Source organism: Hevea brasiliensis, chromosome 13, assembly GCF_030052815.1.
Source record: "Hevea brasiliensis isolate MT/VB/25A 57/8 chromosome 13, ASM3005281v1, whole genome shotgun sequence".
In the NCBI taxonomy this organism is placed as follows: domain Eukaryota; kingdom Viridiplantae; phylum Streptophyta; class Magnoliopsida; order Malpighiales; family Euphorbiaceae; genus Hevea; species Hevea brasiliensis.
The window spans coordinates 6339109-6351722 of NC_079505.1; the positions used below are offsets into that span (position 1 = coordinate 6339109).

The 12614-nt window shown below is 32.3% G+C and overlaps 1 protein-coding gene across 1 annotated transcript; it reads right to left on the reverse strand.

Annotated features, from left to right (window-relative positions):
- Nucleotides 1–793: 793 nt before the first annotated feature.
- Nucleotides 794–3564, reverse strand: LOC110637753 (WUSCHEL-related homeobox 1). Its single transcript, XM_021788072.2, has 4 exons — nt 2797–3564; nt 2370–2690; nt 2060–2136; nt 794–1528 (listed from the first exon to the last, which is right to left on the reverse strand). Exons 1-4 carry the CDS (start codon nt 2981–2983, stop codon nt 965–967), a joined length of 1149 nt encoding a protein of 382 aa, XP_021643764.1. The 5' UTR covers nt 2984–3564; the 3' UTR covers nt 794–964.
- Nucleotides 3565–12614: the final 9050 nt, after the last annotated feature.

The window sequence follows — 12614 nt, forward strand, 5'->3', positions numbered from 1 at the left end:
ATTTAACCCTAATCCTCATGTGTTTATGCTGCTTCACATGTCATATCTAAAATTGCCACCCAAGTGATGTTTTGAAATACTATGCATACATATTACTTTTTTGACTCATATATATGGTCTGTTACCTTTGCATTTGACTTCACTTTTGGTTTTCTTAGCAAGAAAGAGAGGCATCATCATCCCTAATTTCAAAGTAAGAGTGAAAAAGCTAGCATGCATGAAAGAAAGAAATAAAACTAGTCCTTTCTCTCCCTATAGTTTGATTTCAAAGAAAAAGATGAGGTGTGGCTTCTGCTCTGTACTGCTGCCCTTCTGCTGCTACTGGCTGTAGGTAGAAAGAAAGAGAGAGAGAGAGAGAGAGAGAGGGAGAGAGAGAGAGAGAAAGCATATGGACTTATAGATTTATAGAGAGGGAAATTATTCATGATCTTTTGGATAAGTTGAGAAATACTCAAGTTGCACATAAGTTGTTTGATGAAATGCTTCACCTTTGATTGTCCAAACTTAATATCAAACAGCCTCTTACTAGTTTAAAGATCAAACTTTCACCTATCTGCTGCTATTTTGGATCTTTCTTTGGACAACCCAATTTTTTCTCTCTCATATATATTTCTCACCAGCGTCACACACACACACACACACACACAGAGATACGCATTTTCAGTTACCCAAACAAGGCCTATTCTATCAACATTAACCTCTGTGAAATCCCTATTAAATGTAGTTTCTTCATTGATTCAACCAACATGGTCAAATGCATTTTAGGGCAAGCCTTTCTTTCATATCCCCACACAGACCATTCCACCAATTCCATGAAATGTAAACATCATCTTCAAGAAAAAATAAAGTCCCAATTTCCAACAATAATACAGAAATCCATAACACAACCCATCATTTGACAAACATAGCCAAAATCTCATAAAGTGGAGCCAAAAAAAAAAAAGCTAAAAGCTTTGGTGGGTAATTAGTTCTTCAATGGAAGGAATTCAAAAAACTGATAAGGAGTAGTGAAGTTGGCATTCATGGCTGCAGCAACTGCTGATGAAGTTTCAGTTTCTTTGTCATTAATGCTTTCACCACCATTATTACGAAGAGGAAAGAGTTGAAGTGTTTGGTGAGAATCCCCATACCCATTATGATCTTCTTCATTGCTGAAGTGGTTAATAAGGCCAGGCCCAATATTATTTTCTATGTAGGGAGCTATGAAGATATTAAGATCAGTATGGGTCTTGATGAGTTGCCTATTTGGGTCCATTGTTCTTATTGTTCCTGCTACTACTGTAGATGTTGCTTCTGCTCCTGCTAGGATTGTAGCAGTTGTTGTTGTAGTAGTAATAGTACAAGTGCCAGAGCTAGCGTTTATGAGGTGGGTGGGAGATGGACATGACAACTGCATCATCTGCCATGTGTCATTCCTTTCCATAAAGTTCCTTCTATGCTGTAATTCTACTTCATCGTATTGGATCCATCCATCTCCTCTACATTCTGCTACCACTCCTTTTGCTGCCCTTTGTATTGACATGGCTTCCTGAAATTTTAATAAAACACCATGCAAGATTTTTAATTAAATACCCTAATAAGAAAACTGAATTTTCACAATATACTTCATAATTAATAGTAAGGGACAGAAGGAATTGTGTTTAGGGTTAGGGGTGTCTTTTTACAACAAGATGGGTGCCCCTAATCCAAAGAATATGTGTAAAAGGGGTGCCCAAGTGATAAGTGGCCTAAATGCCATGAGACCCATAATAAGCACAAGACCCAAAAAGCAAGAAAACCCAGCTAGTCTCATAACAGCAGCAGCCGCGACAGAAAGGATGGATTGCAGCTTTTAAACCCTTATCATTTCCCAACATACAAAAGAATTCTTTCTTGCTTCTTCTCTTCCCCTCCGTATGTGTATATATATATATAAATTTAATTTTTCAACTCTTGTTTTAAAAGAAAAGGAAGATATTGCAATGATAAGCTCATAATCAAAGCTTAATTGGTTGTAATTATGCACCCTTTAGGGGATTTAGTCCAATGGAGAGAGACAAAGGAAGATAAAAGAATAGACCTCTGGTAGTGTACTGCAGTTTGTAGAGGGAGCCCAGTTCTTGGTCTGTTCACCTTCATATGTTGTCCTACTTGCCCCTATAGACAAAATGAAAAACAAAAAGAATACAACTTTACATCTGTCTCTCTTTCTCTCTCTAGAAACAACAATTGGAATGCTAAAAGTTTACCCAGCAAACATCTCTAACTAACAACTAAATGGAATTGGAAAAAGCCATACACATCAAACACTTCTATCTTTTTCCAAGTAAAGATTGGAGATAACTGTGTAAAGGATTTCTTTATATATATATGTATATATATATATTCACCTGATTCTTTCGTTTCAAAGATTTCTATATCACGGTTCTGCTGCTGATGATCAGGAGCTGCAGATTCCATTTGACGTCGTCGTTTTTGCCGTTCTCTTGCCTTGTGATTTTGAAACCAGTAGAACACATTCTTCCCTTCAATCTTTCCATATCTTCGAAGCTGTGCAGTGATGTGTTGAATTTGCTCTGCTGATGGGGTTCTTGTTCCTCTTCGATACAGTTCTTCCAGGGTCCTTAACTGTTCTGGAGTTGGATTCCATCTTGAACTCACTACAACTGATTGTGCATGGAAATCTCTTTTGCTTTGATCAGCCATAGTAGCTGCACAGTCAAAACAGTAATGTATATACATGATAGATTCAAAGAAATTAATTCGCACACAAGAAAGAGGTTAAAAAAGGAAAAGAAAACAAAAAAAAAGGCATACCCAGATGGTGATTTAGTGAAAAGAAATCGTTGCCATGGATACGGCCAAGTCTAGGAGGGCTAGAGTTTGAAGTATTGTTTGGAGAAGGCACTGGTGGAGTCCTAGGAATGAGTGGCTTAAGCTTTCTTCCACTGAAAGAATCTGGCATGTTGAACTCTCCACCATCACTATAACCCATCATCCACATTTTGATGCAACAAAAAACTCAAGCACTAAAGATCTCTCCCAATGAAAATGGGTATGATATGGATTTTTAGCTGCAGAACAAGACAATAAAACAAGAAGAAGAGTAATAAATTGCTTCTCTCTTTTTTCCTCAGAAGGGAATGTGTGTGCTGATATGATGGGGCTGCAAAAATGGTGTTGAATTAGCAAGAAGAGGAATAGCATGCAATAAGAAGGTGATTCAAAAAAATATGCAAATGCCTAACTTTATGAAAAAGGTAGTAGAAGTTGTTTATATATAGTAGATATTGATGCTAGTAAAGGGAGTTCTAGTTTTGGAATGGATTAGCCTAGCTAGCTGAGTTGAAAAATGGTGAAGTAGTAATTAAGCTTTGAGGAGTTTAAAAGAGATGGGTATTGATCACTACTTTCTATATCTGCATCATCCACATCTCCAACGAGATAGATGAAGAAAGAAAATGTCGCATATGTGTTGGTTTATTATGGAACATCAAAAAGTGAAAGCAAGTCGTAGAGGTTGACTAGGCTCTTTGAGAGAGAGAGAGAACAATTTTTTCTTTTTTTAATCACATCAAGGGTGATATCACTATTCAATTGCATGCAAAATAAATTCATTGGGAGTATAAAAAGTGGTTTTTTTTTCCCCTAACAAGACCACCATTGGTATTTGAATTTATAATTTTATAATTTTAAAGAAGGTACTAATATTTAACTTATTTATTAAATTATTTGTGTTTTAAATCCAGTTAATTAGGTATAATTAATAATTTTTCATTATTAAAAATAATTATTTAGTATACTTTTTGCACTCACTCATATACATGTAAAGGGTACTAAAAATAAATCTCACAGTGACATATATATAAAATAAGAAAAAACAAACTTACTTTTTATTGGTTTCCCATTGACCTAAAATAGAAATATATGAATAATATTTATTAATAAATAAGCTCTTCACCTCTAAATTCAATGAATAATTATTTCTTTGTGATCCATGCATTATTTTTTCAGATATCAGATGCATATATAATTTGCCTGTGTATTCCATTATATATGTTATGGAATCAGAACTAAAAGCAAGAATTTCTCATGAAATAAAATGTGAACGAGGAAAGAGAGGGAGAAAGAAATAGTATTACAGTAGAGAAGACAAAAGCAAAAAGTTGAGGAGGAGGAAGAAGAGGAGAAGGATGGAAGACAGAAGAGAAGGGGAAGTGTGGAATTCTGGGAGGAGATATTGGGAGTAGCAAATGGAAAACGACGCAACGATCATGAGGGTTATCATAAGCCTCATCACCCTTTCATTTATTGTTCTCCTCCTGTCTCGTGCCTTTCACACTTATTCTCAATCCGAACTGCCCCTCTCTTCCCTCTGCTCTCTTACCCTTTTCTTTGTCTCTCTCCCTCTCCCTCCTTGCAGATGTACTGTACGGACATCTCTCTTCGTCTCTCTTTTCTTTTCTACTCTCAAGAAAATCCACCCCATTTAATTTCTACTCTTTAATATTGCATTTACATGCATGTTTCTTCTTCTGTTTGCTTGTTAGGTGTGCCCATGTAATAAGTCTTACATATATATACAGAGAGAAAGAGATATTGTCCTTTTTTATGTAAACATGTGTATGGGTGGTGCTAGCCTAGAATGATGTTAACACTTTTACGTGCTATCACAATTACTGTGTCTCATTTTGGAATCTTCCCTTCCCTTTCCTTTGCTTGCTGTTCCTTCCTTCTTTCCTTCCTTCCTTCCATGCCTCTCTCTCTCTCTCTCTCTCTCCCTCTTTCTCTCTCTCTCTCTCTCTGTGTTTTAAATTTGTTTCTTGGAAGTGTACGTGTCCATATCCTTGTGTCCATCTCCCTGGTGGTGCTGGTGCATGCAGCTGTAGCTAGCTTCCTCTAACAGTAATTATTATTATTAGTAGCTAGCTACCTTCAAAGATATGATTCAAAATCCTTTGGTCATTATGATGGAATCATTTCATATTCCAACTCGGTGGTGCTATTTGTCCTCTTTAGATCGATTTGCTTCTAATTATTGCTTAATTATTGTGTTCTGCAAATCAAGCCAATTTTTGTACCTTGGTTCTCTTCATATATTCCAAAGTTATCATCACAACCTAATCATGGAGCCTATCCTTGGTATTGGATTGGATTGGATTGGATTTTTTTTTATTATTATTATTAATTTTTGAAGATAGCTATTTCACTTTTGTAGAATACACATTACATTCAAAAATAAACAAAAATTAGATTACAGCAAATAGGAATGAAATTCTCAAATCAAAGCATTCAAAAATTCTCAAACAATTAGCTTTAATGAACATAGTAAACAGTTGACAATTTATAAGAATCGAATCAAAATTTTTAATTAATTTAGTTTGGTTGGTTATTTTGGTTTAAACCGAATATTGGTCACCCCTCGTAAGGTTAAAAAATAGAAAAATTTTAGAGCATTTACGATTATAATAAAAACTTTAAATTTTGTGTATTATAGGCAAACCTTAGTTAGTTGTTATAATTGTAGCCAAATAACTAAATTTAATGTGAGAAAATTGATGATAAATTAAAATATAGTCCCTGAAATTTTATTTAATCAACAAAATAGTCCATTGATTTAAATTTTATATTTGAAAAATTTTTATTTATTATATAAAATAAATTTTATATTTATTTTTAATTAAAATTTTATACTAACAAATATTTTTATTGATTAAAATAAATTTTAATAAAAAATAATTTAAAAATTACATAATAATAAATTAATAACAAAATATTCATACTATAAATTTTTTTTTAGTTGTCAATTGCACAAAATAATCACATTATAATAAAATAATCATAAAAATTGCATACTGAGTATAGGCTATGCAATCAATTATCAAAACTGTCTATCATTTTATAAATAAAATTAGCAGTTAATATTTTTAAAATTATATTAATTGTCCATCAATTTAGAAAGATTGATTAATTTTACAATAAACTGATAAATGAAAAAAAAAGTGTAATTAACAAACTAAAAAAAAATTACAATTTAAATCAATGGCATTTATTATTATGTAAAAAATTGTTGTTTTATTACAATTACTTTGCTCAATTGACAACTAAAAAAAAATTATAGTGTGATTTGTGATTATTTTATTATTATTATTATTATCTAATTTTCGAATGGTTTAGCATATTAAGATATATTTTAATCAATAAAAATAATTTTTTAGCATAAAATTTCAATTAAAAATTGTTAGAAGAAAGAATACAAGTAATGAAGGAAATGATTGTGTATTTATCTGTGTCTTATTTACAGAGATATTACATCTATTTATACATGAGAATATGAGCTAATTTAGACAAGAATAATAGTTGCTATAATTATGCTATACAAATTTCCTATAATCATGCTAATTGCTGTAATTATGCTACACAAATCTCCTATAATCATACTCATTGCTGTAATTATGCTAACACCCCACCCCCCCCCCCTCAAACTCAAGGTGGTAGCACAGATGCTAACTTGAGTTTGCTTAAGAGATCCTGAAGGCGAGCGGGATGATGCGTTTTGGTGAATATATCAGTGGTTTGACTGACAGAGGAGACAGGAATCAAACATATGGTGCCATGAGCAACATGATGATGTACAAAATGACAATCAATTTCGATTTGTTTGGTACGCTCATGAAATATATCATTATGAGAAATCTGTATGGCACTTCTATTATCGCAATGAAGCATTGTGGCAAAAGAATGAGTGACACCCAAATCAATTAATAACCACCGTAACCAAAGCAATTCAGATGTAGCATCAGTAAGAGTACGATATTCAGATTCTATGCTAGAACGTGCAACAATAATTTGCATTTTGCTACGCCAAGAGATAAGAGAATTACCCAAGAAGAAACAATAACTAGTTGTAGAGCGACGATATGTCAGATCATCAGCCCAATCAGCATCAGAGTAGCCAGATAATACTACGGAGGAGGTAGCAGAAAAGTGCAAACCATGAAAAAGAGTGCCTTTGATATAACGAAGGATTCAAAGTACTGCCGAGAAATGAGTTGAGTGAGGAGCAGACATAAACTGGCTAATCAGATGAACAGCATATGAAATATCAGGTCGAGTAACTGTGAGATAAACAAGACTCCCGACAAGCTGTCGATATAAAGTAAGATCATCAAGAGGAGTGCCATCAAGAGGTGTAAGTTTGCAATTGAGCTCCAATGGGGTTGATATTGTTTGCTATCGTTGATGCCCGCCGAGAAAGTAAGTCGGATGCATACTTGGCTTGAGACAGATAATAGCTATCAGAATTTTGAGAAACTTCAAGAACCAAAAAATAGCTGAGAGAACCCAGGTCTTTCATTTCAAAATGTTGATTGAGATAATATTGTAACTCTGAAATACCAGATGAATCATCTCCTGTTATTATCATATCATCAACATAAAGCAACAGAAGAACAATACCACTGTCAGTTTGGCGAGTGAATAATGCAGAATCATGTGGAATAGAGAGAAAACCAAGTTGAGCATGAGTGAAACTAAATTTGGCAAACCAGGCCCTGGGAGCTTGTTTTAATCCATATAAGGCTCGCCGAAATTTGCAAACCTTATGAGGAGAATGATAACCAGGAGGAGGATGCATATAAACCTCTTCTGTTAAATCACCATGAAGAAAAGCATTTTTGACATCCATCTCAAAAAGTTTCTATTTAGGAACTGCAGCAATAGCTAAGAGACTGCGAATAGATTTTAATCGGGCCACTGGAGCAAAAGTTTCTTCATAGTCGATACCATACTCTTGAGTATACCGTTTGGCTACTAAGTGAGCTTTGTAGCATTCAATAGTTCCATCAGAACGGCTCTTGACTTTGTAAATCCATTTGCAACCAATAGGGGTCTTGTTTAGTGGAAGATCAACTAAATCTCAAGTATGAGTTTTCTCTAAAGCCCAAGTTCGCTACCATAGCTATCGCCAAAGAGGGTCGATTTACCTCACAATAAGAACGAGGCTCATGAAGGGTTGCAATAGTAGAGTAACAGTGAAAATCAGAAAGATAATGAGGAGTTTCTCTTACACGGGTAGAACGACGAAGAGTAGTGCTAGGAGGAGATGCAGGCGCAGGTACTGGATCAACAATTGGTGCAGATTCAACAGGGGTAGGTGTAGTTGGGCTAATATTGAGCACATCATAATCACCTAGATCAGGACTTGAAAACAGCTCTTTGGAGGAGTCAGTGAAAAATAGAGAGTCAGTATTGACAAAGTGATGAAATTTGGAAAGAGAAGAGAACATAGTATTGTCCCAAAAGGTAACATGATGAGAGATGCATAACTTATTAGAAACAGGATCCCAAAAATGATACCCTTTGTGTTCAATGCCATAACCAAGAAAACAACATGATTTGTTACGGTGGTTCTAATTTGGTATGTTCATGAGGTTGTAAAAGAACAAAAGAAACACATCTAAAAGGTTTAAGGATAGAATAGTCAGGAGGTTGTCCAAACAACTTTTCAAAAGGAGATAAATTATGAAGAACCAAGATAGGAAGACGATTAATAATATAAACAGCATGAAGAGCTGCTTCTCCCCAAAATTTTTCTGGACATGAGGCAGAAAGAAGAAGAGCATGTACAGAATCAAGAATATGGCAATGCTTGCGTTCGGCTCGCCCATTCTATTGAGAGGTGTGAGGACAAGAACGTTGAACAACGATGCCTTGTTGACTAAGAAACTAAAGTAAAGAAGAATCCCGATATTCCATGGCATTTTCTGTTCGGAGAATTTTAATGTCACAAGAGAATTGAGTTTTAATCATTTTTACAAATGTGATGTAAATTTGTGATAACTCAGATCGATGTTTCAAAAAATATATCCAAGTAAACCTAGAATAATCATCAATAAATATCACAAAATAACAAAAACCATTTATTGAAGAAATAGGAGAAGGGCGCCAAATGTCAAAATGAATTAAACCAAAAGGAGTGTCTGAAGTATTATTATTATGAGAAAAAGATAATGCAAGTTGTTTTGCAAACTGACAATTTAAACAATTAAATGACTCAAACTTAGTAGATCCTAATAATCCACGAGAAATTAAAGGTTGAATTTTACTGGCAGAAGCATGACCAAGACGAAGATGCCATTGGTGAATGGAGGAATTAGGGATTGTAGCTGCAGACACAAATCTCTGAGGAAGATGTAAAGATGCAAGCTCAAATAATCGACCCACTCTGCGACCCTCCCCAAGAATCTGTCCCATTTGTGGATCCTGTACCTGGACACCATGGGGAGAAAAAATAACATTTAGTCATTTTTCACACAACTGACCAACAGAAATAAGATTGAGTGCCAAATTAGGGATATAATAGGTGTCAGGGAGATGAAGATTTGAGGTAGACACATGACCAGTATGTGTGATGTTCATTTTAGTACCATTTGCAGTATGGATTGGTGGTAAGGAAGATACAGGTTTTGCAGAAGACAAGAATTTAAGATTAGTGATCATATGATTACAACATGCAGAGTCAAAAAGCCAATAAGAATTATCCGGAGTGGCAGACATGGCAGTAAGAGAATTAGAAGAGATAACCTATTTGAATAGTGCCTCAAAATTACTCATGGTGATGGCAGTAGAACCCTCAGTAGCAGCAACAGCAGTGACAGAGGAAGATCTAGGCTTTGAGACATTTTTGAATTTAGAATGCCCTCCTTTTGGTCTTAAAGGGCGTGTGGGACAATGTTCAAGAATATGACGGTAACCATGACAATATCTGCATTCTATAGTAGGACGATATGCAAAAGCATGACCAATTTGATTACAATTCTTACAGAGTTGATTACCAGATTTCTGATGTGAGGATCGAGTAGTTGCACGAGCATTTTCATAATGAGGAGTTTTATCCAAACTGAGACTAGTCTCTTAAAAAAAAATCTCTTGAATAGCAGTATCCAATGATGGGAGTGGATTTCGATGTAGCAGGGACGCTCGAACGGCCTCATATTCTGATCGAAGAGCCATTAGAACTTGAATGAGATGAAGATGATCTTCACTGATTTTGGCCTGAGATATTTGATTCCAAATGGGTTGGACCTGGATAAGAAAATCATTCACAGATTGACCTGCTTCTTGTTTCAGATTATGAAGAGTAGTCCACAACTGATAATAGTGGGCAACTTCAGTGGTCTGATATCGATTAGCCAAAAAATCTCAGATTTCTTTTGCAGAGTCATAATCAGCAAATTGAATGTGGATGGACGAGACAGATGTATTGCGAAACCAGGTGATGATCTGATGATTTTTACTATCTCAATCCTCAAGACGGTTAACAAATTTTGCATCAGTTTTATCGTTCTCTCTTGTCGGCGTAGTGATATCTTTGATAACAATACGCTAAAGTTTGCAACCTATCAAAAAACTTTTCATTCCTTGAACCCAAAGATTATAGTTGGAACAAATCAAAACTGTTGCAATAGGTTTTGAAATATCAGATTTCTCTATTGATAACAAGATGAGGATAAAAAAAATGGTAAAATAACAGGAATAAAAGAATGAACCAGAACAAGTTGTAGAGAGAGAAGAGAGACCCCAGAAACTAGAAATAAAAACATTACGGCTCTGATACCATGTTAGAAGAAAGAATACAAGTAATGAAGGAAAATATTTTATATTTATCTGTGTCTTATTTACAGAGATATTACATCTATTTATATATGAGAATATGAGCTAATTTAGACAAGAATAATAATTGCTATAATTATGCTACACAAATCTTCTATAATCATACTAATTACTGTAATTATACTAATAAAAATAAATATAAAACATATTTTATATAATAAATAATAAATATTTAAATATAAAATTTAAATCAATAGACTATTTTATTAATCGAATAAAACTTCAGTGCTATATTATAATTTATCGATAACTTTTTCAAATTCAATTTAATCCCATTAACTATAATTATGACAAATAAGTAAAAGTCAACTATAATACCCATAATTTAAAATTTTAACTATAATTATGAATACTCTAAAAGAGATATAGATTTGAGAATTTATTTAAAAAAAAATAAAAACAGCAAAAAAAAAAAAAATTTGTGGTTAAGTCTAAGGAATAGATTCAAGGAAAGAAATAAAAAGATGAGAAGAAAAATGATGAAAAAGAAAGGGAGAAGAAGGAATTTTTAGAGAAAAAGTAAAGTCTCTCGAATTTTAGAATGCATTATTTTTTTTTCAAACACAAAAATTAAGAGATAAAAATTTAATTTATTTGAATTCTCACAAAACGATCCATTCCAAATTGTATTATTTTAATTCAATTTTTCAGTTTATTGAAAAAAATTATTATTCTGACCCTTAATTAATAAAACTAAAGTAAAATATAACTAAAATTATTAAATGTACAAAACTTAAAGATTTTTTTGACATTAAATAATTCTTAAAAAAATATTTAAAATTATTGTTAATACTGAAATAACTAATTTTAAAATAGTGGGATGAAAGTATATTGTATGATGAATTTAATTTTTTATTTATTTAATTTAAAAATTAATTGAAAACAAACCTCCTCCATCCTAAATCCAGAAAAATAAAAATAAATAAATAAAAAAAAAAAAATAAAAAAAAATTTTTTTTTTTTTTTTCAAAAAAAAAAAAAAAAAAAAAAAGTAAAAAAAAATATATAAACCATGATAGCCTTTACGCTATTAAATTAATAATTTAATGGTAATTTTAATACTTATTTCATTATAATATATATACTAAAATTGATATGAGAATAAATTTAATAATTATTAAATTATATATTTATATTTATATATTTATTATATATAATTTAATTAAATTTATATTAATTTTAATATAAATATTTAATTTAACAATTATAAAACTTGTATGCTATTTGATTTTGATTTGAGTATTTTGTTTTACTTTTTTAAGGATTTCCTAGTTTATATTATTTTAATAATAATTTTACTAAAAAATAAATATATAATTTAGTATCTACACTTTCATGTTTTTTCAATTCAATAATTGAAGAAAGTTTTGTAACAAATCAAGAATTAAACTATCACGTCATTAACACTTTAGAGATTCAGTGACTAATATTATTAACTACGTTGATGTGGCATGCTTATATCAGCATTGCATCTAACATTACATGATGATATTAGCATAATGTCTATCATGGTATACAGATATTATTGTATCTTAATGATGTGGTATTGACGTTAGTATGCCACGTCAGACGTGTTACTGATATTAATATGACATATCAGTGTCATGTAAGCATACATAACGACGTTAGTGACTTCTCCCTTGATTTATTAATGACATAATAATTCAATTTTTGATTTGTCATAAAACTGTTTCCGATTCTTAAATTGAAAATGCGTAAAAATACATTAAAAAAAAATAAATGCATCCTCATATCCACTTATAAAAATTTTTAATAATACTTAAAAACATTTATGTAATAATTTGTATTATAATTAGCAATATGTAAGAGGAATTATTATTGAAATTAAGTGGAGATTAAGGAAAGTTAAGAGTTCTTTAGTTCTAATTAGTTAAATAAAAATTAACCAATCATAACAATAGTATACTGTTAAGCCGGCAGCGTTTTATTGTAGTTATGGC